Raw genomic sequence first — 27132 nt, forward strand, 5'->3', positions numbered from 1 at the left:
CTCTCCTGTCCTTCCTCAGCAGACATTCCCCTCTTCCCCAAAGCCCCCTTTACCTCATCCATCCATCTCATTCTAGGGCACCCCCTCATGTTCACTCCTTCCAAATCTGCCTTCAACATCTCTTTCACTAGTCTTTCTTTACTCATTCTTTCCAAGTGTCCAAACCATCCCAATACTCTTTCATCCACCCTATCTCCCAACTTCCTTTCCACCCCCGTTCTTCTCCTCACCTCCTCATTTCTCAGTCTATCCAGCCTATTAACCTCTATCATACTTCTCAGACAACTCATCTCAAACACATTCCAAACTCTTTCTCTCTTCCTCTTTTATGTTCCATGTTTCTGCCCCATACAGTGCTGTCGGCACAATCACTCCTTCATACAATCTCCTCTTACCATCCATTCCCAAATGTCTATTTCTCATTATACATTTTAATCCACCAAGGCATTTACTCGCTTCTCTCAATCTATATTCTACCTCCATCCCTACTCCTCCCTTTCCTGCCACATTCGCACCCAAGTATCTAAAACTATCCACTTCCTCCAGTCTCTCTCCCTTAATACTCACTTCCAGTCTGCTGCCACTCTCTCCCTTGTAATCTCATCACCTTATTTTTACCAACATCTATCTTCAACTTCCTTCTATCACACACTTTCCCAAACTCTTTCACTAACTTCCTCAATCCCTCCTCTGATCCTGCTACAAGCGCAGTGTCGTCCGCAAACAGCAGCTGGCCTATCTCCCACTTTTCTCCATTTTCTTTTACCATTTCCAATCCCTGACCCACTACCCTTGCATTTGCCTCTCGCACCACCCCATCCATGTATAAGTTGAACAGCCAGGGTGACATAACACATCCCTGACGAAGTCCTACCTTTACCTCAAACCACTCACTCTCTCCATTTCTAATCCTGAAACAGGCTCTACTACTCTCATAAAAACTCTTGACAGCTCCTAAAAGCTTTCTTCTTATCCCGTATATCTGCAATACCTCCCACAGTGCCTTCCTGCCTGCCCTGTCATAAGCCTTTTCCAAATCCATAAAAGCCCAAAAAACATCTTTACCTTTTCCTATAGCTTTCTTACATATCTGTCTCACAACAAAAATCTGATCTACGCAACCTCTATCTGTCCTAAACCCACACTGTTCCTCTACACTCACAATTTCCCCCTTTCTCTTGTAGAGCGGAACTATACAGGCACTCCTCCAGTCCTCCGGCACTCTACCCTCTCTCCAGCAAACATTAAATAACCTCACCAGCCAGTCCACCATCACTGTACCTCCATTTTTTAGACATTCTGCATGACATCCATCCAGACCTGATGCCTTACCTGCTTTCATCATCTTAACAACTGCCTTCACTTCATCTTTCCTTATTTCTCCTCCATTTTCCTCACTCATCATGGTCATTTTCTTAGCATTTCCCACTGCAACTATCTTTCCCTCCCTATCCTCCTTCACATTTAGCATACATACATATACCAAGGCTTTTGTTCCCCCTTACCAGGGGGGTAGCCAAAAAGGACAAGGCACAAAAACATTCCCACCCATTTCATCCCCGAAAACACTCCACACCCCTCCACCCTCCCTCCCATCTTAGCACCTCCTAGATGACGGGTCATCCCTGCACCCTGTCCACTGCCCTGTGTCAGAAGCAGTGTCGCAGGACACAGCACATCCACAGCAAGGCCGCTTCATTAAATCATTTAGCAACTCCCTAAAATAATCTGCCCATCTTCCCTTTACTGCCTTCTCTTTCATTATCATCTCTCCATCTACACCTTTTACTTTTTCTTTTCTACTTGATTCGCTTCCTCTTCATCTCTCAATTTCTTTCCAAAACATCATTTTTTTACTTTCAATAATTTCTGCCATACTCTTACTCCATTTCACATCTGCACTCCTCTTTGCCTCCTTTATCTTATGCTTTACTTCTCTTCTCTTTTCTTTGTACCTCTCAAATGATTTCCTCGTCCTATTTTGTAACCAATCTGTGAAAGCTCGTTTCTTCTCTTCTACACCCTTCTTTGCTTTCTCATCCCACCACTCACTACCCTTCCTTCTATTTCCTCCCGTCCTCTTTGTTCCACACACCATCTTTGCACACCTTGTGACTCCCTCTACTCTATCCTTCACTCCCTCCCACTCCTCTCTCAGCTTCTTTTTGTCCTCATCCTTTTCTTTCTCCTTTGAGGGGAACCCCCACCCCCAGATTTAAGAAAATTTTTTTATTGCATAAATACATAGTAGGGATCTTGCTCTAGATGCTGGTAAAGTGTTTTTATCGTACCGCCATTTTTAAAGGGTTTAAAGGGCCTACCCTCCCTCCCCCCGGCAGCCACATGCTGCACACGACCATTGTTTACATACGTTTTGACCATATTTTACTCTATTCTTTTTTCTTTTTTCTTTTTTTTGCGTTTGATGCACTCATAAAGTTTTCTCTTACGTCCGGCATGGACGTGAGTATGTGGTGTGAGGAAGCTCAGCCTGCACGACTGGCAGTGGGCTGAGCCTTACAAAGTAAAGGACATGTACACGCTAGCTTGCCGCGTTCACTAATTTGCCGTGTGAAATTCGCATCTATTTTTCAGTGAAGAGATATTTGAAGATATTAGCCATGCCTAAGCTATCCAAACAAAAGGCACACTTGCAGAAGATAAGAACGTCTACATTAGCAACTCAAGGGGAGAAAGAAAGAACCCCAGCATCAACTTTGTTATCACCACCTCCGCCGCCACCACTAGTACTCCCTCCAGCAGCTCTCTCCCTACCATCTACATCCACATCCTCAGCACCTGATCCTTTGTCCTCTACACCTATATCAGACACGTTGTCTCTACGCAAACAACTGTTTGCTAACAAGTGGCTACAAGGATGCCTCCTTGTTGCAACACCTTGGGTTTAGAGTCTCAAACCTCACAGTGATGTCCCTGATGCAGCAAGAGCCTGTTCCAACACCAGAAAGGAAACCCAAGAAAAGAAAGAGAGCTAAATACCAGCAATCAGACTACCTTGCTGGGTCATTCTAGACCAAGAACTCAAACTTTGCGACAAAGAGTGAGGTGGCGCCTTATGAGACCCTCACTTTGAGTGAAAAATATCATACACTGTAGGAGGGTACAAAGTGCCTGAGTTACTTGAAAGATGCAAAATCATCATGAAAATACAATGGAACCTGTTTTCAATGGGTCTTAGGAGGTCCAATGTAAAATTTAGTCAAACTAAGGGAAAAAAAAATTAACACTCGTTTTTGAAAAATGTAAGTTTTTGATACACAAAGTCTATCTCCTCCCTCAATTTTCAACCGATTTTTGCATATGAGGTCTCTATTAATAGCTAGATAAATGATAAAAAATGACATAGAGAGTTTTTTGCATATGTTAAATAGAATTTTTTTAATAACGTGTCATAGTCAAAATTTTGCGTTTTTTTTCGATCATTTTTTGTATTTTTTTTTCCTCGGCGTTGAACAGAGATATTAAAAAAATTCTATTTTGTTTTTTTAATATATGTAGAAGATTCTTTTGCTGTAAAATAGAAGACATCGAATAAAAATTGTAAGAGGAGATAGGATTTGAAAGAAGCCCAAAAATATGGTATTTTTTACGTTTTTTATTAAAAAAATAAAAAAATACTGGTCAGATCTGAATAAAACTCAAGCTGTGAAGGTTTCCTCAGACCTAGATATCACACAGAAAAAATCAGCAAGATCCTTCAGAAAAATAAAATAAAAAAAATTGGGTGGGGGGGTCCCCTTAGCAGTTCACTCTGAGCACCTCCCTACCTTTTGTCCTTTTCCATCTATCCTCCACTCTCAACTTACCTTCAACCAAAAAATGATCTAATATTCCCCCACTCTCTCCCCTTAGAACATGTACATCCTTAACTCTTCCTATTATACTCCTATCTACCACTACATAGTCCATACCAAAGGCTGTTACGCGCAAGGGAGGGCTGCCAATGAGTGGGAGTGATGCCGTCTCGGCATGCCTTATTTTTCCGCATGGCCACAAAGGTTTTCATTTATCATTACATAAGGTGGTAGTATAAAATATTTGGCCATTTATGATCTCTATAGTAAGGATTTAAGTAGCATATACTTCCTAGAAGGACAGTGAAAATAGGGTGAATAGTTCAAACACTGGCTAATGTGCTTGAAAGCGCCAATTGTTCGGATTAAGATGGCCGTGAATCGACGCCCATGTCCGTTGTGCAGCAAAATGTTAAATAACTTAGTGACTCTTGGATTTTTACAAACATATAGAGTCACTCAAATTACATAAGGTGCATAAATTATACAAATAAAGAAATACAAAAGAACACAGGCGGGAACATAGTATGGGTCTTGACTCTCGACATTCTAAAACGTTTAGTAGAGATTATTTATGTAAATTACTTAAGCTGTTAAATGAAGTGTATTTTATTTTCTATTAGTATTGACTTGTGTATTTTAACACTGGATTTTTTTTATTATTACTATTTTAACCAATGTAACGTTCACAAAATCGTAACGAACGTCGAGAGAGGTGTTGACTGCGCATGATAAATTGTGAAAAAGTCAACTGGAAAGGCATGAAAGAATTTATGTATTTGGGCACTACAGGTTATATGAATCATTAATGCCGAGATGGAATTAATGAAGAAGCTTATTAGGAAGTGCCCCAAATGTGGTACCTCGTACAAGCTAAAAGGTAAGAGTAGGCTATCTTTGATAATGATAATCCTCCAAAATAGTGTGAGGGGTTTTATATGATATGTGAATGAAATAAAATAGGACTTGAAGTGGTAATTATGAAAAACAGCACTTTACTTTGTTAACATGGGTGTGCGGTACACGTGAACATTGTAGAATGCTGCATGTAATTTGTTAAGAAGAATAGTTATATAAGAGTTTTCTTGAAGGTACAGCCTACTTTAGGTACCAGTCAGTAATCAACCATTAGATTTAGTCTTAGATTGTGGCCAATCGACATATTTGCTGTTTAATCTTGTCTGATATTTGTGTTTCTAATGCCAGTTATGGTTAATATCTTATGTTGGTGTATGAACGAGTGATTTATTAATTTATTTGCCCAAATATATAATATAATATGTTCTTTAGTTTACTAGTAGGAAATAGGTCCTCATTTTGGTTTTTCTTTTTACTTTTTATATTTGTGAATAATATATAACCAAATTGGTGTATTCATTGGTGGTTTTATCGCAAAAAGGCATGTAGATTAAATTTGTTGAGAGAATTCAGAGCAGTAACAAATTTGCACCTCAATCTAGCAAATATAGTAAACTAGGAGGTATTAGATACAGTAACATGAGTAAGTCCTCGATATACGGTACATGTGCATTCCTGAACACCTTACCACAAATTGAAATTACTGTATACCGAACCCATTATAACATGTAATAATAGGATATGGAATATGTACCTTCTCCCTGCTCTTTCCTCTTCAAAATATCTAGCGGATATTGTATCTGTGAATTTTTCTTACTGTATATATATTATATTATATATATTATATATTATATTGTAACTGTGAATTGACTGGATAAAGAATTACCGTATAAGGAGGACTCACTGTATAATGGACCAGTCAATTTGTTGTACCAGGTGTCCTGTTAGGCACAAAAAAAAAAAAAGAAAAAAAAAATTCAATTTTTCAAAAGTGAGAGGTAGGGATGGTTTTATATTTAATTCTTATGAGAATTTAGGGTTAATCATTTGATGACTCCAGCATTCACATCAAAAACACCCTTGCAAAAGAAAATTAGGGGGAACTGAACTGAAATTCCAAAATGGTTATGTATAGAATTGAAAGGAGCAAGGACTAAAATCAAGGTTAGCATATTATTTCAAGATTACATGGGAATTACTTGTGAAAATATGGAGAAATTAGAAACTGCATGAATTTCCATGGAGTTCCAGCAGTCGGTTTCTGGAGTGACCCTTTAAGACTGCTGTTAGATATCAAGGATAGGCATTAAATACATATAATTTTTTAAATAAAAAATAGGAAGATAGTTTGCTTGGGCATATTTTTATAGATGGGCAAGGGCAATCACTTTTTATTTATTTATTTATTTATTTTTTATTTTATTTTTTTCTTCCTTCCTCCTCCTCCTCCTCCTCCTCTTCCTCCTCCTCTTCCTCCTCCTCCTTCTCCTCCTTCTCCTTCTTCTTCTCCTCCTTCTTCTTCTTCTCCTTCTTCTCCTCCTTCTTCTTCTCCTCCTTCTTCTTCTCCTCCTTCTTCTTCTCCTCCTTCTTCTTCTCCTTCTTCTTCTTCTTCTTCTTCTCCTTCTTCTTCTCCTTCTTCTCCTTCTTCTCCTTCTTCTCCTTCTTCTTCTCCTTCTCCTTCTTCTTCTCCTTCTTCTTCTCCTTCTTCTTCTCCTTCTTCTCCTTCTTCTTCTCCTTCTTCTTCTCCTTCTTCTTCTCCTTCTTCTTCTCCTTCTTCTTCTCCTTCTTCTCCTCCTTCTTCTCCTCCTTCTTCTCCTCCTTCTTCTCCTTCTTCTTCTCCTTCTTCTTCTCCTTCTTCTTCTCCTTCTTCTTCTCCTTCTTCTCCTTCTTCTTCTCCTTCTTCTTCTTCTTCTTCTCCTTCTTCTTCTCCTTCTTCTCCTTCTTCTTCTCCTTCTTCTTCTCCTTCTTCTTCTCCTTCTTCTTCTCCTTCTTCTTCTCCTTCTTCTTCTCCTTCTTCTTCTCCTTCTTCTTCTCCTTCTTCTTCTCCTTCTTCTTCTCCTTCTTCTTCTCCTTCTTCTCCTTCTTCTTCTCCTTCTTCTTCTCCTTCTTCTTCTCCTTCTTCTTCTTCTCCTCCTTCTTCTCCTTCTTCTTCTTCTTCTTCTTCTTCTTCTTCTTCTTCTTCTTCTTCTTCTTCTTCTTCTTCTTCTTCTTCTTCTTCTTCTTCTTCTTCTTCTTCTTCTTCTTCTTCTTCTTCTTCTTCTTCTTCTTCTTCTTCTTCTTCTTCTCCTTCTCCTCCTTCTTCTCCTCCTCCTCCTTCTTCTCCTCCTCCTCCTTCTCCTCCTCCTCCTCCTCCTCCTCCTCCTCCTCCTCTTTCTTTCTTTCTTTCTTTCTTTCTATGGCAGGAGACCCTTTCTTTCTATGGCCTTAGGAGACCCATGGCTCCCAGGTAACTAGCTTTGGCCACCTGGCAAGCCCATAAGTCACCCATGGAAGAAGTGCTTGTGTAGGGGTTGTTAGCGGAAGTGGAAAGAGGATGACAAATGACCAGCCAAGGCGTAATTCCAGTTCACAAGGTAGCACCCACCTCCCCCTCCACAAAGAAGTGCAACCCCAGGGGGCTGGTATGTGGTCTCTGGATTGGGCCCAGATGTATAGGACTTAAAACTATAAAGGAGAGGTGACATGATTATAGTGTTATTTGGAGTGGGCAATGGAAAATATCTTTTGGTCAACAACATGTTGCTCAGCTTTTCTCGTGGAGGAGACTTGTAGCTCCCAGGAAATCAGCCATGGTCACCAGTTCAGTTTTTGTTTTGCTGTCTGGAAGGGGCTAGTGGAGAACAGTTTTGTACAAAATGCTCAAACCATGGTTTCTGCATATGGGGTGATGTGCTTTGTTCAATCTTTCAATTACTCTCCTCAAAAGTACAAGATGCTCTTCCCAAGTCTCAGTGAATAGTACAATATCATCAATGTAAACGGTACAATTTTGAATATCTTATAGTATAAGTCTCTGGAAACATCCACTGCTATTTTTCATTCCAAATCTCTTTAGCTCTTTGTTAACCCAACTTGCCAAAAACCTTTTAACAAATCAATTTTCATAAGAAAATTAGCACTACCCAAGTTGTCTACACAATCATCAATCCTAGGGATTGGATAAGAATCTTTAATTGTTGAATTTACTCTCCTATAATCGGTGCAAAATCTAAATCCATTTCTGTCAGACTTGGGAACAAGCACACATGGTGAACTCCAGAGACTATTTTTTCATTCTTTAACATATATTCCACCTCCCTTTTTGAGTTCTCTCCTCTGGGGGTTCACTCTGTATGGATGTTGCTTGATTGGTGGCACATTCCCTACTTCATTATCATAGGTCACCACATTTGTCCTCTTAGGGGAATCAGGAAAAAGTTATTTGCATTCCCGAATAACATTAATTATATCATTCCTCTGTTTGATATCTAGATGCATTAATTTACTATCTAGGTTACACAATACAGTTCAATTCTGTAGAGTACGTCCATCACATACAGTTATTAGGACCTGATCATCTCCAGTAAATTCATCTTTCACAACACCACCACTTATTATTTCTTATGCACATACATCACTCTCATCATCCCTTTCATAATACAGTTTAATCATGTTCACATGACACAGCTGAGTCTCTTTGCATCTTCCTGGGGTCTCTATTATATAGTTTACATCACCTGTTCTCCTTTGTATTTTCCATGGACCACTGTATTTGGCTTTCATTGGGTTTCCTTGCACAGGGAATGTAACTAATACCTTATCTCCTGGCTTAAGTTCTCTATCTTTGGCTTTTATATCGTACCATTTCTTCATGTCCCCATGGGACTTCTCCATATTGTTCTTAGCTATCTCTCTGGCCTTCATCAACCTTTCCTTGAACTCACATATTTTACAACGTTCGTTACCCCTTCATTTCCTAACCATTTCTCCTTCAGCATGCGCAAAGGTCCACGGACATTGTGACCAGAAATTAGTTTGAAAGGATTGAACCCCGTTGATCCCTGAATAGTATCTCTCAATGCAAATAACACAAGAGGTACAGCTTCATCCTAGTCTCTTCCCATCTCTTCACAGTATCTCCGCAAAGAGCTCTTTAAGGTTTGGTGGAATCTTTCTACACAACCTTGTGACTGCGGGTGGTATGCTGTAGAGAGTTGCTGTTGAATCCCCAACTCTTTTAATATTTTGGTGAACATGCTTGAAGTGAAATTACTGCCCTCGTCAGATTGAATTACTTGAGGCATTCCCACATATGAAAAATATTTCACTAGCTGCCTGACAACATTCTTAGTATTTATACTTCTTGGTAGAATGGCCTCAGGAAACCTGGTTGCCATGCACATAATGGTCAGAAGGTACTGATTACCCTTCTTAGTTGGCGTCAATAGCCCAACACAGTCAATCATTATCCTTGAGAAAGGCTCAGACACAACAGGTATGGGGTGAAGTGGAGCTGGAGGAATTGTTTGGTTTTGCTTTCCCGCCAACTGGCAAATGCGACACGTCTTACAGTAATTTTAGATATCTCTTCTTATTCCTGGCCAATAAAAATGCATAGTCACCCTATTCATGGTCTTGTTCACTCCAAGGTGCCCTCGATCATTTACTATCATGGGCCAGTTCCAAGACCTTTTACCTGCATTTCTTGGGTACTATTTGCTTTCTAAGCATCCAATGTTCAATTACAGGCCTCTCTGGAGGCATCCAGTTTCTCATCAAAAGTCTATCTTGCCAGTGTTGCCATGATCAACAGTTTCCTTCTCTGCTTTCCTACATAATTGTTTTAAAGTTGCATCCCTCATTTGCTCATTCACCAGCTCTTCCTAATCTATTATAGAATGAGGTCCAAGCTCAACCTCACATTCCTTTTTCTCTTTTATTTCACTAGCCTTCACTTGCTCATACCATGAACCTAAACTTATATCCACTTCATCATTTGTATCCTTACATTCATTCACTGCTTTAGCCTTTGTGCTAGTTATAATGTAGGCAAGATATATTTCTTCCTCAGCAACTTCACTCACTTTCAGCTTATGTTCTGATACATCATTTCCATTTTAACTACTAAGAATAGTGTACTGGGTGTGGCCAATTAACAATGCAAAATACTATATTATTCACAATGGGATAAAGCACTACAAAGACAAGCATGGGGTCGCTTTGTAAGCCAAACCAAGACTGACTCTGACGCCAAGCAACACCAGCAAGCTCAGATTTGGCGGGGAAAACATACACACTTAAATGAATAGTTGGTTCTCACAATAATGTATTAAATATACAATAATAAATAAACAATATTACAAATATGTATGTACAACACACAAGGAATATTATATGTCACCATTACATTGCTTGGCCACCTCCACTTGGTGACCCCGCTGACCAAATGAGAAAAACAATTGACAAAATGGACAACATATACATCAGACTCCAGACACACCACAGGGGAATGACAAAAGTGTGGAAAAAAATTAGCTCATCAGCACACCCTATACATAAGAATGATATAATTACAAGACATAAGGACAATACATAGGAATACATACACAAAACAAGAAATACACAAAGGAACTGTACACAAACACTAGAAATATACATAGGAACTGGTGCCAGTTAAACACAAAAAAACACCACAATTGCCGGACATCCGGGACATGATACTTAATAGCCAAACATTATAAAATGTAATTCAAGACGTTGCACTTAAGAGCTAAACAATAGTTAAACACTATACCTAGGAAAGGGACACAAAAATGGTAAACACCACAAAGAATACAAGAAATCGTGAATACATTAACAAAATTGTCGGGAAGACTTACAACTTGCTAAGATCAATAAAAGTGGCATTTGCATACTTGGACGAAGACATGATAAAAAAAGATATTGGTTACATTGATAAGGCCTAGATTAGAGTATGCGGCGACATTGTGGTCCCCCAGTACCAAAAAGAATATAAAGAAAATAGAAAGAATCCAAAGAGCAGCTACAAAAATGGCACCTGCACTTGCAAACCTATCATACGAGGAGAGATTGGCTAAACTGGAGTTACCGACACTGGAGCAAAGAAGAGAGAGAGGTGACCTATTGACCATCTACAGAATCATGAAAGGCACAGAGATACTTGATAGAGAGGACTTAACTGGGACAAGAGAAACACAAGAGGACATGGAAAGAAAATAAAAAAACATAGCTATAGAAGAGAACTGAAGAAAAGCAGTTTTCCACATAGAGTTTTGGACACTTGGAACAAACTGGATAATGAAATAGTATGCGCAAAAACCATTCATGAGTTTAAAAGCAAACTAGACACTGCGAGATACAATGGCGGGACACCACGAGCATAGCTCCCCTTCCCGCAAAATACAACTAGGTAAATACATCATGAGCAATACAAAAATACAGTTTAAGTAGATACTGGACCCCTTTACCGAAGATTATAATTATGAGGGGAAGATATAGAAGGCATAGATTGTACAGGGAGCATTGGTGGAGGCCGGGTAAATGCAGGGATAGGCACTTTTGTAACCTTAAGCCTATCCGCGTGTAACACCTCGCTCAGTCCCTGTGAAGGATCAAAGATCCTGAACTTATTAGGATGTAATTGTTCTGTCACCAAAAAGGGACCTGCAAATCTACAATTGAGTTTAGATTGGTGGTCAGACATGCTTTTATACACATGATCCCCAATGCTAACTTAACAGGCTTAGCCCTTAGATGCTGGTTTTTTAATATCTTGGCCTTGGAAACATAAAGTTGACTTCTAACTGAGCTATAAATAGAATGCAAAGTGTGGCTTTGGAGTTGGCCATAGTCATCAATATTGTAGAGGGGATGAGGAAAACTATCAAGCACATCATAAGGGAGACTTTTTTCCACTCCATAGATAACATAATGAGACATCTTGCCTGTAGAGATATTAATGGTGCTGTTAATACAAGCACTGACATGGGGAAGCCAATCCTCCTAAGATTCATGAAGGTTACTAGCAACATGCCTGAGTATGTCCAAAATATTCCTATTCGTCCTCTCCACAAAACCATTGGATGCAGGATGGTAAGCAGTCACGAATGTTTGGGTGATGCTGTGATTTACCTAGTCGTATTATATGGGAAGGGAGTTATGCTCGTGGTGACCTGTCTTTGTATCTCTCAGCATCAAGTTTTTTTCTTAAAATCTTGAATAGTGTTTGCACACACAGTTTCTTTTGTCTAATTTGTTTCAAGTATCTATCACTCTGTGTGGGAAGCTTTTTTTTTTCATGTCCTCTTGTTTTTCCATTGTCCCATTTCAATAAATCATTCTTACTCTAAGATTTCCATTCCTTTCATAATTCTATAAATAATAGGTCTCCTCCTTCCCTTCTTTGTTCCAGAGTTGGCAATTCTAATTTTCTAATTTGGACAGTCTTTGTTCATATGTCATTTTGGCAAAAGTTGGTGCCAATTTTGTTATTGCTCTTTGTATCCTTTCTAATTTTTTTTATATTCTTTTTGGTACTGGGTGTCCATAGTATTGCTGCTTACTCGAGTTTTGGTCTTATTAGCGTAGTATATATATATATATATATATATTTTTATAATTTTTATGGCTTTTCTTTTTGGCTACCCCCCTTGTAAGGGGGGGAAAGCCTTGGTATATGTATGTATGTATGTATGTATCATTTCCTTGTCCAAATAGGCAAATGCCACTTCTATTGACCTCAATAAGTTGTAGGTTTCTCCAACTATTTTATTAATATGCTTGTCTGGTGTCATGTCTTTGCTGATCATCACTCCAAGGTCTTTTTCCAAGTTTACTTTTTGACCTCTTCACCAATTTTAATCTCTTGATATTCTATTTTTACTTTTTCCAAATTCAATTATACTACATTTCTTGATATTGAATTTCACTTCCCACTTTTGAGTCCATTTCCAGATCTTGTCCAAGTCTTGTTGTAATGAGTTGCAATCCTCCTCTGTTATTACTTTCTTTAGTATTTTTGCGTCGTCTGCAAAGAAATTCATATAGCACTACTTCATCCATGTCATTTATGTATATAGCAAACATGATTGGGGCCAGTACTGATCCCTGCAGGACACCACTTATCATTTCTTCCCAATTTGAGAGTTTATCTCTAATTACGTCTCATTTTCCTCCCAGTCAAAAAGTCCATTCCATCCATTCCAATAATTTTCCACTGATGCCACATATTGATTCTATTTTCCTTATTAGTTCCTTGTGTGGTACATTATCAAATGCCTTTTGTAGGTCCAGAAAGGCACAGTCTGCCCAACCATCTCTCTCTTGTATTATATCTATTAATCTCGAGTAGAAGCAGATCAAGTTTGTTGTACATGATCTTCCTTGTCTGAATCCAAATTGATTTGGATTCAGAATAGTTTTTTTCTTCCAAATGTTTAATCAATCTTTTTGATGACCTTTACGCAAATTTTTGCTACTGTGCTTGTCATGGAGACCGGTCTGTAATTTGATGGATCTTCCTTGTTTCCTCCCCTATAAATCGGTACAATGTTTGCATTCTTCCAGTCCTGTGGCACTTTTCCTTCTTGAAGTGAGAATTTAATTATATTGGGGTGTGAGGTAGTATGCGTGAGCAAAATTTGACGCAGCCCGAAGGGATTTCTCCCCGTCTTCTCCTTTTATGCATGGGGGGACAGAGGGGGGGGGTCGCCAATTTAATGAAGCGGCCTTGCTGTGGATGTGCTGTGTCTTGTGACACTGCTTCTGACCCAGGGCAGTGGACAAGGTGCAGTGATGACCCATCATCCGGGAGGTGCTAAGATAAGAGGGAGGGTGAGGGGAAAAAGCCTTGGTATATGTATGTATATACATACAAAGAGTATTGCAACCACTCACAAAAACACATGCCCTTTTTCATGAAAGACGAATCCATCTAGGCAGGCAGTCATAAAACCAGGGTTGTGGAGTCGGAGTCTGAAGCAATTACGGTCCTTGGAGTCGGAGTCTGAAGCAATTACGGTCCCTGGAGTCGGAGTCTGAAGCAATTACAGTCCCTGGAGTCGGAGTCGGAAGCAATTACAGTGACACTGGAGTCGGAGTCGGTAAAAATATACCGACTCCGACTCCAGTTAAATTTACACTTTATAATGCCTTTGTTTAGTCTGTAGAGTTATGCTGTGCACACTTCTTATAAGTAGATTATATAAAAAAATTTTTTTTTTATAAAATGTAATAAATCTCTTCGTCTTATCTTCGGGGTCATTCCACTAAACCCCCAAAACATCCTTGTGCAACGCTGGCTTTCAAATTTATACATAGAGCGATAAACTTCCAAAGTATTACTTGAATAAATTAGATAAACACCTCCATTTTACACCTGTTGACCCACAGTCACGGGAGCTGTAATATTCCTGTCAAGTTCCAAATGCGTTGTTTCCATCACTCCATCAGTTTGGTGGTTTCACCCACTGCTGTATTGCCAAACAGTAGGATAATATTGATTTCAACTGTAGACTAATGCAATAATACTATCTCTTCTCTCCTTTCCCCTTCTTTGTCCCCTCAGTACTTTTTAACATTGAATTATTGAAATAAGGATATTTAAAGTTGAAAAAAGTTTCACGTTTCAAACATGTTCAGCTGTATCTTGTATTGTACTCGTATTGATAAGATCGGTTCCAGAACCAGAGTAATGTCCATCGCAATAATTGCATAGCAGTACCAGTATGCAGTTAAATCAAAAGGTACATTATAGAATCTTTATTTTATTGAATTTTCTTCAATATCCTTTCAAAAAATCTCTACTTCAGTAATAAAGTATTAATGAAGAGGTCAAACATAGGATAGCCAAACTATAACATATATCTTTATTCTTTGATATAAACCCGTTATAATGATATAAGTCTACTTAAGATTGGAGCGTATGTGTGTTGTATAGGCTTTATAAAATATGTAGGCCATAATCAGTTAATTACATGAAGAGGAGTCGGAGTAGGAGTCAGTGGTGCCAAAAATAGAGGAGTCGGAGTCAGTGGTGTCAAAAATAGAGGAGTTAGGAGGTGCAAAAAATAGAGGAGTCGGAGTCGGAGTCAGAGGTTTTGTGTTCCGACTCCACAGCCCTGCATAAAACAATGTCCAATACACAGGAAAAACCTAAAACAGAATAAACAATAACACCAGTTTTCTTACAAGCAATCAAAGAAAATGTGATTATCAACAAATGATGTCACAAAAGAAACAAACATGGCAGCCAAGACAATGCCTGGCTATAATATATGAAATTTATATATATTTTTTTTTTCCTCCCTCCCACAAAATATCAAAAAGAGATGACAGGAATGCTTACAACAAGAAAATATATCCACACACAAAAAGGTAATCAATTCAAAATAACCAGTCTTTCAGAGGTGACGATTGAAAGTGGCATCAACAGGCCGAAGCTTCATTCAATCTAGGCATAAATCTGTCATCATCCAGTCACCAGATTAATCACTATGTGCACAGCAACCATAAACAAGTGTTCCACCAATGCTGAAGACAATGACAATAAATAGAATTCCAGATAAAGCCTGAACACAAAGAATCACGAGGCAATTGTCTATATAAAATCATGTGGCACACTTTGCAAATACACTCTTCCTGAACACCACTTTTTATATATATACTTCCTAGTCACTCTTCTCTGTAAACCCAGAACCTAGAAAGGAAGAAAACACAACCACAAGCACAATATGCTGGCCGGCTAGAAAGTTCACAACAATGCAATGTTGAAAGTTGCGTTTAGAGTACTTTAACACAAAAAAATGAACACTATATAAAACATTTTAGCTGCCACCATATGTACTGGGTATGGCCTATTAAACCAATTAACAATGCAAAATACAATATCATTCACAATGGGATAAAGCACTACAAAGAGAAGAGTGCAGTTGCTTTGTAAACCGAACCAAGACTGACTCCGACGCCAAGCGATGCCAGCAAGCTCAGATTTAGCAGGAAAAACATGCACGCATAAATGAACAGTTGGTTCTCACAATAATGTATTAAATATACAATAGTAAATAAGCAATATTACAAATATGTATGTACAACACACAAGGAATATTATATGTCACCATTACAATAGGATCTTTCCCAAATTCAATGTTAGGAACCACCTTATCACCTGAAATGTCATTCCCCAATACCATATCCACTTCTGAGACTGGCAATTTCTTACATACTCTTACTTTCATTTCACCTTTGACAAAACCACTGTCAAGCCAGACTCTATGCACTGGGACTGTGAACATAAATCCCAAATCCCTAACATTGACATTATCTCCCGTAAATGTCTCTTTACCCCACTTTAAACTTTTCTCTAACACAAGGCTCAAGTTTGCTCCCGTATCATGTAGAATTTTAATTTCCTTTTCAAAATCCTCATTAATCTTTATCATATCCTTAGTGATAAGTAGTTGGAATTCTTCTGCTGCTGAACATATTGAAATGAACACCCCGGGCTCCTTTAAACGGCTATGGACAATGTCCTTCAAATACAATTCCCAGGATTTGCCGAGCCCAGTAGCAACAACAAAGATGGTAGGAGTGAACAGAAAAACATGATTCTCCTTGACCACATATATTAATAGAACAAGACAAGTTGGCAACACTATGCAATGAAAATATAACAATCTACACATTCACGGAAATAGAAAAGTCTATAATCAAGGAAATAAAGCACTCGTGAATAAAGGTACCAGAAGTCATACATGCGTAGACACAATGTAAATGAGTCAAGGAATGACATGATCAATGAAGTCACTGTAGACCCACACAGAAATCAGTCACAGGCACCTATTTGCGACACACTGTATTTGACGTCGATTCACCAACAAACACGAAGTATAGCACCACGCATATTTACGCAGTTTGACTGTTCTTGTCTGTAGGCAGGTAGCATAACTAGGGATTGTTAATGGTGGGCAAAGGATGCAAGAAGTTAACAGGCTCAAGGCGGTGTCTCCAACAGTCTAATAACATGGTTCGGCTAAGCTGTAAGCGCAATCTGACGGTCTTAATGCATTTTGGGTATGACATCACCTCTTCTCCACCTCCTCCTCCTCCTTGCCTGCCTGCTTACCTACCTCTGTTGATTGTAAACCACCTGAACGATGTAGTTTACGAGAAACAGTTTATGTGTTCGTAACAATATATTTGTGGGAAGTATTTTTACTTGCAGATTTTCATATTTTCTACATTCTAACATAGACAGACCCACTTTAACCTACCTGGCAAGGACGAGTGAACTTGTCTTTTTCTTTCTCCCAGTGTGCAACGAGTAAACTCGTCAAAACATAGTGTTTCAAAAACAGACAGATGAGTATAATCGTTGAATTAGGGTCCTTCTCAGCCATCAACAAGTATACTCAGTGAATCCTACATCTGATAGCTTTGTCTCTTCCACCTTGGGATGCATTTGTTAGTGATAAGGTATCAGTCAAATGAAGCAGACACATTGCTTTTGAGCACATACACTTTTTATATGTATATAAATTATACCCAGATGTCAAGCTCAGAAGATGAGAATGAATATGAAACTTCAATTAGGAGCTTGGATACATCAGATGAGAGTGCAAGTTTATCTGACGATGGCAATTATCTCTCAAGTGAGGAGGAGGATTTACAACATTGGTGTTGAAATGTGTCAGAATAAAACATGCTTCCCATTCACTGGAAATCCTGGATTATCAGTTGTAAAATAAGATATAAAAATGAGTAAAATAAATGTGTAATTTCCCTATACTTTTTATTAAAGTTGGAAAAAAGACAAAAAAGGGAAGACAAGTTATCTTGTTTTTGCCAGAAATTATATCTTCAAAGTAGAATTTCAAGTAAAATATTGGTAACAGATAAAAATAAGTTATTTCCATAATCAGCATGAAAAAAACTACAAAAATGGGCTATATATATATATATATATATATATTTTTAATTAACAGGTTCCTAAAAAAAAAAAAAGTCGGGTCAGGGATTAAATATCATATCACCCTTATCAGGACATCGATCTCTTCTGAGCCCTATTTTATGACAATTATAACATTGAACACTTCTATCAACATTTTTTACATTCCATACTTAAATGTCCAACCTCTCCACATTTACAGTACTCATCAAAAGTATGCAACCCCTACCTCTTGCAGCCACATATGTTGAAAATAGGAAGGCATTTTCTGAGGTGGAATTATGTAGATAGAATGTATCTGCCAACACCCTGCTGTCACATTGGGCTGACAGGGTGGAACGTGAAGGAGAAGCCAGCCAGTCGCTCCCACACTGCTGTGGGAAGAGCATTTACAGGTAACCCCTCTCTTCAGGACCTTGACTTTTTTCACACAGTTTTTCTTCATTTCCTTAGGGTCTGTATCATTACCATGGCACCTATGAAGGAATTAACTAAAGTGGTAATTTCCCAAGTCATTGGGTTAAAGAAGGCAGGCCATGGAACTAAAGAAATCGGTGAAATGTTGAAGGTGGCTAAGTCCAAAGTCAAGAGATACATGGTGCAATTTTGGAAGGGAGGAGGGCTGGAGATACCATCCCAGTAACTTGGTATAGGGGATCCTAAGTAGGCTTCTCCTTCAAAGATTTTGCTTTTGTTAGTGGTTATTTGACTCTAAAGTAGGCTTTATGATCAAAACCATTGGAGCAGTCTTTTTAGGATGCCCTATCCTAGGTTTCTGGAATATCTCCAGTCCCCTTCCCTCCCAAAATCGCACCATGTATCTCTTGACTTTGGGCTTGGCTACCTTCAATATTTCACTGATTTCATTAGTTCCATGGTCTGCCTTGTTTAATCCAATGACTTGGGCAATTATGTCTTTAATTCTTTTGTAGGGGCCATGGTAATGATACAGGCCCAATAGAAATGAAGAAAACCAGTGTGAAAGAAGGCAAGATCCCGAAGAGAAGGGTTACCTGTAAATGCTCTTCCCACAGCAGTGTGGGAGCGATTGGCTGAGTTCTCCCTCACATTCCACTCTGTTGGACCAGCGTGACAGCAGGGAGTTGCCAGATACATTCTATCTACATAATTTCACCTCAGAAAATGCCTTCCTATTTTCGCCATGAATAAGCAGGTGCAGGGAGTAGGGGTCTCGTACTTTTGATGAATACTGTATAACATCTCACCTAGGGTTTTCTTTGCCCTGAATAGTTACTTTCAATTATGGAAATAGGATGCTGTGACTGGTCTTCCATTGTTTTACTTAAATGATCATATAAAGTTTAGTTATTAAACTGTTCCGAGGCTTAGATATCATACATCTTAATTCTGTTGTGACCCTTGCTCCAGTTATCATTAACCCTGACATTACTTGTATTTGGTCTGCACAACTTATACGCTATTTCCAACTGATCAGCCTTGTGTCCTGCCTCCATAATTGTTTTTATATTGCTACTAAACAATTCATATTTGATCTTAAGAGTGGATCTGGTTCATAAAGTTTTCCATCATTATGAGCTGCTTAAGATCATCCATAGTTTTTACTCCTTCGGAATTTAACCACCTCTCAAATTTTAATGTACATTTGTGAACCATTTGCAAGTGAGTACTATTAACTTGTCTATTCACAGCTCGGAACCTCTTTTGTTAGACCTCCGGATCCGCTCTATTAGTGTGTAACACCACTTCCTTGACAATTTTATAACTACATTCCTCTACTGTGAGTCCTGCATAAGCTTCTTTTGCCCTTCCCATTATTTTAGTTTGCATGAGTAATGCCCAATCTTTCTCTGGCCAATTCATTATTTTGGCTATTTTCTTGAATTGGAGGGAGAAATTCTCTGCTTCATCATCATTATATTGAGGCACCAGACCCACTCTCCTGTCTAGTGTATGTTTCACTCTTATGATTTCTATTTTCACTCTCTATTTTCTTCATCTCCACCTCTGCTCTTATTCTAATTGCAGTTTCATTTCCCACTCCAATTTCATCTCCAAAATGAAGTCTTCACTTTCCTTCATCTCGTTTTCTGTATCCACTACTTTCTTATGCTTACTATCCAGTTCTCTCATGTCACATTCTCCTTCCTCTTTCAACACATCCAGTTTAACAAGCTCTAAGATTAATTCCCTCTGCATGTCCTCCTTACACCTACTTTCTAGTTCGATATTATGTTTTTGTCTTCATTCTATCAATTCCTTGCACATACATTGGTAGATGTGATGTACATCACCACTGTCAATAAACTTCTGCATTTTTTAATCATCATACTGTACTTACTTCAATTCATGAACAGCGGGGTAGTAATTTTAAGAAGTCAGCCTACAGCTAGATGGGTCTACCTTGCATGTCATATGTCATATCCCAGACATAGGCCCTCATGTTATGTTGACGCCCAGCTATGGTGTCAACTCTCCACATTCTTGTCTCGTCTACTCTGAAAGATTTTGATGGTGACAGCAAAGTGGTTTCGGATGAACAAGACCCTTTCTTGTCACCTACCACACCGAGTGAACTATGGAGAGGTCCACTCAGGTTATCAGGAATAAACCACGGAACTACATTTACATGTATTTGCATGTATGGTTTATATATACAGACGCTCCTCAACTTACGTTTTAGTTACGTTCCGAATGGCCGAACGTAACGTGAAAATGAACGTAAGTTGTTACTGTACGTTCCAGTAATGTATGACCGTTCATACTGTACTATACATCCATAAATTCTATTACCGTATCTTATAAAACACCCCTAAATCATTAATTATAAACATAACATTGTAAAATAATAACATTAATTTCAAATAAATTAAATTCAAGCAACATAAAGTGAGATGGTGGAGGAGGAGGAGGCAAGGCACGTTCAGTCTGTCGTTTGTGCCATGTAAACAATGGACGCAGCATCATGCGTAAGTATCGTTTGAACGTCTCGTACTACGGAGAGCGCGCTAAACTAAAAAATTCACAAAACAAAATTGCCATTTTTTTTTTTTATTAGTCAGTTCAAATGTAAAATTGAAAAAACATAAAGCGAATGAACGTAAGTAGAGGAGCGTCTGTACACATATATACATGTATCATCAAATAACAATTGAACATTAACGTATCTCACCACTCAGACCTTTAACTCTCAGAGGTCTTAGCCACCAGTTCCTTCAACTGGGTCACTTCTCACAAATCGATTAAGTGCTGACAGTCATCAAGACTGAAACTGTCTCTCCTAAACTCCACATGTCCATCTGGATGTCTTGCTGATCACAACTGACTGGTAGCCTTTCCTTCATAACTCAGCCGGCAGCCTCGACCATTTCCACTGTAGTAAACTGGTCACTGACTCCTACATACTAACCTTCTCAGTCGTAACAGTGGTTCTCTTTAACCAATTACACATTTCTTTTACACATCAAACAATGCTATATACTGTAATTTTATTCATTATTTCTAACAATAGGGTATATAAAGTAATACAAAATCTTCTCTAATAATAATAATATAGAAATTTTTGCTCTTTGTAAGGAGTGTCCAAACAACCTTTACCACTCGAGAAAAGAAAATGGCGTGGGGGCGATTGTAATACAACTTAAAATATGGTAATACCGTAACAATTGATGCATCATTATTATTATATATAATTTTTTTCAATTATAGAAGGAAAGGACTTGGGCTACCAGTATCCAGTTGTGTTGAACTGTGGACATTCAGCCTGCAGGGGATGTGTATGCTCAAACTCTGAGTACACTTGCACACATTGCCAGGAGGTAAGAAGGCTCATTACATGAATAATATTACTTCATTAAGTCACACAACAAAGATGCTGAGATGAGAAGGGTGGTTGAATGGATTTTATTCATTTATTATTATTTTTTTTAATAGATATTCTCTTTGAATCAGTCACCACCCTGAAAAAGGGGAAAGGATTTTGACTACATATATATTTTAACCTCTTCAGTACAAGTCAAATTCTTGCATGCAGCATTGGATGCCTAATGTACAATGCATCACACTACTCACATTATAAAATATAAAGTCACTGGTGTATTACTTATAGTCTTTCACTTTGAGTAATAATAAACACAGAAAACATGATCAAACCAGTTCACAGAATTTGGGGATAGCTCAGCTACAACTACAAAATAAATATAATCAAGACTGACACTGGCATCTTTGTATACCCGCTTGTGCCTCATTACACCTCTGTAGGTGTCATTGTATTGAAGAGGTTAAGTAATGTATTTTAGGAAAACTTCTATTTTGAAAAACCTCATAAATTTTTTACTGTTCCAGGTTAGCATTGTAAAAAATGTAAACATACATACATGTGTAATCAGTTGGAGCAGCAAGAACTGGATGACCTTGTCAAAAAAGTAAGTTGAGTTAGCTTTGTTATCAAAGTTTTTTCTCTTTTTTTACAGACTAATGTTGCATTAATTGGTCATCATTTGTAAATGCAAAATAAATTTAAGTGGTAAATAATCTTTTGTAGAATTATGTGGGGCCTTATGAGTTATCTTTATTTTTTAAAGTGGACTACAGATGACATTAGAGCCTTTGAAGTCTCATTCCATAAGCAGTGAGGAGGTGGATGGAAATAAAGGTAAGATGATTTTATACATACATACATATACCAAGGCTTTTTTCCCCCTTACCAGGGGGGTAGCCAAAAAGGACAAGGCACAAAAACATTCCCACCCATTTCATCCCCGAAAACACTCCACACCCCTCCACCCTCCCTCCCATCTTAGCGCCTCCTAGATGACGGGTCATCCCTGCACCCTGTCCACTGCCCTGTGTCAGAAGCAGTGTCGCAGGACACAGCACATCCACAGCAAGGCCGCTTCATTAAATCGGCGACCCCCCCTCTCCGTCCCCCCATATAAAGGAGAGGACGGGGAGAAATCCCTTCGGGCTGCGTCAAAAATTTTTGCTCACACACACTACCTCACCCCCATTCCCCCGTCCAATCCACCTCATGCATCACAACATTTTCCATATACAACCATTCTCCATTCACCCCTGTCTTCTGTCCTCTCCCGTCCTTCCTCAACCGACATTCCCCTCTTCCCCAAAGCCCCCTTCACCCCATCCATCCATCCATCTCATCCTAGGACGTCCCCTCATGTTCACTCCCTCCACATCTGCCTTCCATACCTCCTTTACTAGTCTTTCTTCACTCATTCTTTCCATGTGTCCAAACCATCCCAATACTCTTTCATCCACCCTATCTCCCAGCTCCCTTTCCACCCCTGTTCTCCTCCTCACTTCCTCATTTCTCACTCTATCTAGCCTAGTAACCCCCATCATACTTCTCAGACACCTCATCTCAAACACATTCAAGTTCCTTCTCTCTTCCTCTCTCATGTTCCATGTTTCTGCTCCATACAGTGCTGTTGGCACAATCACTCCTTCATACAGTCTCCTCTTAGCATCCATTCCCAGATTCCTATTCCTCATTACACTTTTTAAACCACCAAGGCATTTACTCGCTACATTCTACCTCCACCTTCACTCCACCTACCTCCACCTTCACTCCACCTTCACTCCACCTTCACTCCACCCTTTCCTGCCACATTTGCACCCAAATATCTAAAACTATCCACTTCCTCCAGTTGCTCTCCCTTAATGCTCACTTCCAGATTACTGCCACTTTCATCCCTTGTACATCTCATCACCTTACTTTTACCCACATTCATCTTCAGTTTCTTCTATCACACACTCTCCCAAACTCTGTCACCAGCTTCCTCAATCCCTCCTCTGATCCTGCCACAAGCGCAGTGTCGTCCGCAAACAGCAGCTGGCTCACCTCCCACTTTTCTCCATTTTCTTTAACCATCTCCAATCCTTGACCCACTACCCTTGCATTCACCTCTCGCACCACCCCATCCATGTATAAGTTGAACAGCCAGGGTGACATAACGCATCCCTGAGGAAGTCCCACCTTTACCTCAAACCACTCACTCTCTCCATTTCTGATCCTGACACAAGCTCTACTACTCTCATAAAAACTCTTGACAGATGATTTTATAGTCAAAGAAAATGCAATATATTTGAAACCATATAAGAGACTAAGGATTAGTAGTTTTGAACAGATAGATGGATTACAGGTTAATTTTTGTGATTAAAATAATGATATAGTTGCTCCTCTGTATTAATTATTTTATATATGAGGATAGATTAACTTAAATGCTTTATCACTTTCAGGAAGTTGTGATGAATGCTGTATTGCCACTGCAGAAGTACAATGCAAAATATGCAAAATCCAAGTTTGTCAGCCATGTTTTCAAAACGTGAGCACAGTTGGTTTTTATTTTATGATTATTAAAATATTGGGTAACATACAAACCAAACAATCCTTTCCCCATTATGATGGGTTGGTTGATTTGAAGGGTACACCCACCTTGCCCCCTTCCCAAACCCCTCTAGAACCCATTTATCTTGTCTTTTATGACTACACCTTATGCATGAAGGTTCATTCTTGTTCCTTGCCATGGTGTTTGGGTCATTGGCAATGATGTGAGACAATTTGCGAAATAGATTAATTATTATAGGATTAGGGATTTGTCCCATCTTCTACTTTTCTGCATGAGGAGACAGAGAGGGGGTCACCAATTAAGTATCTGCCTAATTGTAGTATACAGGAAAGGAGCAAGGCTCATTGGTTCTCATCTCCTATTTTCTAATTTATAACATACCTAGACTCAAATTTATGTACATTTCCAATATAATCTTGATTTCCAGTTTAGATTTGAATTCATGTATTATTTGAGCTTGGGCTATATCACCTTCTAAACTATTCCACATATTTATGCATCTATATGGAAAACTGTAGTTTCTTCACATCCTTTAGACATGTGGTCTTTCTTTACTCCCATGACTTCTTAAAGCCCTCCCATCTTTCATCAGATCTCGTTTGTCAATGCAATCTATCCCCTTTAGTGACCTGAATAATGTAATCATATCACCTTCTCTTTGATCTTTCAAAGTTGGCAGACCCAGTACTTTTAGTCTTTCCTCAGTGGTTTATCTTACTTATACCCTTCACTGTATGGGAACCATACTACAGACACATATTCCAGTCTTGGACATATCAGGGCCTTGCTGTGGATGTGCTGTGTCTTGCTGCATTGCTTCTGAACCAGGGCAGTGGGTAGGATACAGGGATGGTCTATCCATCATCCATGAGGAGCTAAGATGAGAGGGAGGAAAGGGTGGTGGGTGGAAGTGGGTATATGCTGTTCGACTTCGGCTACCTCCCAGTTTGGAAGTGGATACCTCAGGACAGATTAAGATGGAATGGAACAAGTAATGGTAAATAGACATTTGGGAATGGATGCTAAGAGGAGTGTGTATGAAGGAGTGATTGTGCTGACAGCACTGTATGGGGCAGAAACATGGAATAAAAGAGAAGAAGAGAGGGGTTTGAATGTGTTTGAGATGAGGTGCCTAAGAAGTATGATGGGGGTTACTATAGGCAATTCACTCAAAGAATCGCAGTCGATCCTACATTTTCAGTTGGCAGCCCTGCTCACCCTTCCCCTGCTGAGCTGGCTGCAACCTCAAGTTTCCTTGAAATATATTGATAATTCTTCACATACCTCAGTGACTATATGAATTACATGAATTTAATATACATCTAGGAATGAAGCAGTCCTTGTTCACCTAATTCAAAGTTTTCCATCTCGATAGTGCAAATAAAGTAATTGTAGCAAGTATAAAGAAAGGGACGGGGATTAGGACTAGGCATCCTTCTTGTAGCCCCACAGGGGATATTCCTAAAAGAAAAAGAGAAGGCAAAAGAGGGTCTGGAAGTTCTCGGACCAGCACCCTAAGGTTTGGGTCTTTTAATGTGCGTGGATGTGGTACAGATGAGAGTAAAAGGGAAGAGATAGGTAGTATGTTTGTGAGAAGAAAGATGGATGTGTTGGCTTTGAGTGAAACTAAGTTGAAAGGGAAGGGTGAGTGCAAGTGGGAGATTATCAGGAGTGAAGAGAGGGTGAGGGAGGGAAGGGGTGGCTATTCTAGTAAGTGAAGAGATAGGTAAATGGGTAGTGGAGTGGAAGGAGGTTTCCTCAAGGATAATGTGGATGAAGGTGAAACTGGGGAAGGAGATGTGGGTCTTTGTAAGTGCATATGGGCCTGGCAGTGAGAAGAATGTAGAAGAAAGGGAGGCCTTTTGGATAGATCTAAATGAGTGCATAGAGGATTTAGGAAGAAATGTCAATGTAATATTACTGGGAGACCTTAATGCTAGGGTAGGAAATGGTCCAATCGATGGAGTGGTTGGGAAATGTGGAGTTCCAGGAAAGAATCGTAGTGGAGAGTTGATGGTGGAAATGTGTCTAGAGAGTTGATAGCAAATACAGTGTTTCAGAAGAAAGTCAAGCATAAGTACACATGGGAGAGGGTGGTGGAGGGAAGGGTGGTAGATAGAGTGCTAATGGATTATATAGTGGTAAATAGGATTATGATAGGAAGAGTTAAGGATGTACATGTGCTAAGGGGAGAGGGTGGGGGAATATCAGATCATTTTTTGGTGGAAGGTAAGTTGAGAGTGGAGGATAGATGGAGAAAGAGGAAAGGGACAAAAGGTAGGGAGGTGCTTAGAGTGAACTCTTTGAATGAAAAGGAAAAGGAGAAGGAGTATGGAAAGAAGCTGAAGGAGGAGTGGGAGGGAGTAAAGGATAGAGTAGAGCTGGGTGTGGAGGAGGAATGGGGATGGTTCAAGGAGGGAGTCATAAAGTGTGCAAGGATGGTGTGTGGAACAAGAAGGACGGGGAAATAGAAGAAAGGGTAGTGAATGGTGGGATGAGGAAACAAAGAAGGTTGTAGAAGAGAAGAAGCGAGCTTTCACAGATTGGTTACAAAATAGGACGAGGGAGTCATATGAGAGGTACAAAGAAAAGAAAAGAGAAGTAAAGCAAAAGGTAAAGGTTGCAAAGAGGAGAGCAGATGTGAAATGGGGTAAGAGTTTGACAGAAAATTTTGAAAGTAATAAAAAGATGTTTTGGAAAGAAATTAAGAGAGGAAGAGGAGGCGAATCAAGTAGAAAAGAAAAGGTAAAAGGTGCAGATGGAGAGATGATAATGGAAGAGAAGGCAGTAAGGGGAAGATGGGCAGAATATTTTAGGGAGTTGCTAAATGTGAAGGAGGATAGGGAAGGAAAGATTGCTGCAGTGGGAGATGCAAAGAAAATGATAGTGATGAGTGAGGAGAATGGAGGAGAAATAAGGAAGGATGAAGTGAAGGCAGTTGTTAAGATGATGAAAGCAGGTAAGGCACCTGGTCTGGATGGATGCCATGCGGAATGTCTGAAAAAGGGAGGTACAGTGATGGTGGACTGGTTGGTGAGGTTATTTAATGTTTGCTGGAGAGAAGGTAGAGTGCCGGAGGACTGGAGGAGTGCCTGTATAGTTCCACTTTACAAGGGAAAAGGGGACAAGTGTGAATGTAGTAGTTTCAGAGGGATTAGCTTGTTAAGTG

The 27132-nt window shown here is 39.2% G+C and overlaps 1 protein-coding gene across 2 annotated transcripts in view; it reads left to right on the forward strand.

The window, feature by feature from the left end:
- Positions 1-4521: 4521 nt before the first annotated feature.
- The window catches only part of LOC143018643 (E3 ubiquitin-protein ligase TRIM23-like), a 53048-nt gene continuing 30437 nt past the window's right edge, over positions 4522-27132 (forward strand). For both annotated transcript variants that reach the window (XM_076174213.1, XM_076174212.1), the window contains exons 1-5: positions 4522-4695; positions 21304-21413; positions 21940-22019; positions 22179-22249; positions 23854-23939. In XM_076174213.1, coding sequence (XP_076030328.1) covers positions 4632-4695; positions 21304-21413; positions 21940-22019; positions 22179-22249; positions 23854-23939 — 411 coding nt within the window. In that variant the 5' untranslated portion in view covers positions 4522-4631. The remainder of the gene's footprint in view (positions 4696-21303; positions 21414-21939; positions 22020-22178; positions 22250-23853; positions 23940-27132) is intronic.

Source organism: Oratosquilla oratoria, chromosome 35 (assembly GCF_046742065.1).
Source record: "Oratosquilla oratoria isolate Oo_2021 chromosome 35, ASM4674206v1, whole genome shotgun sequence".
In the NCBI taxonomy this organism is placed as follows: Eukaryota; Metazoa; Arthropoda; class Malacostraca; order Stomatopoda; family Squillidae; genus Oratosquilla; species Oratosquilla oratoria.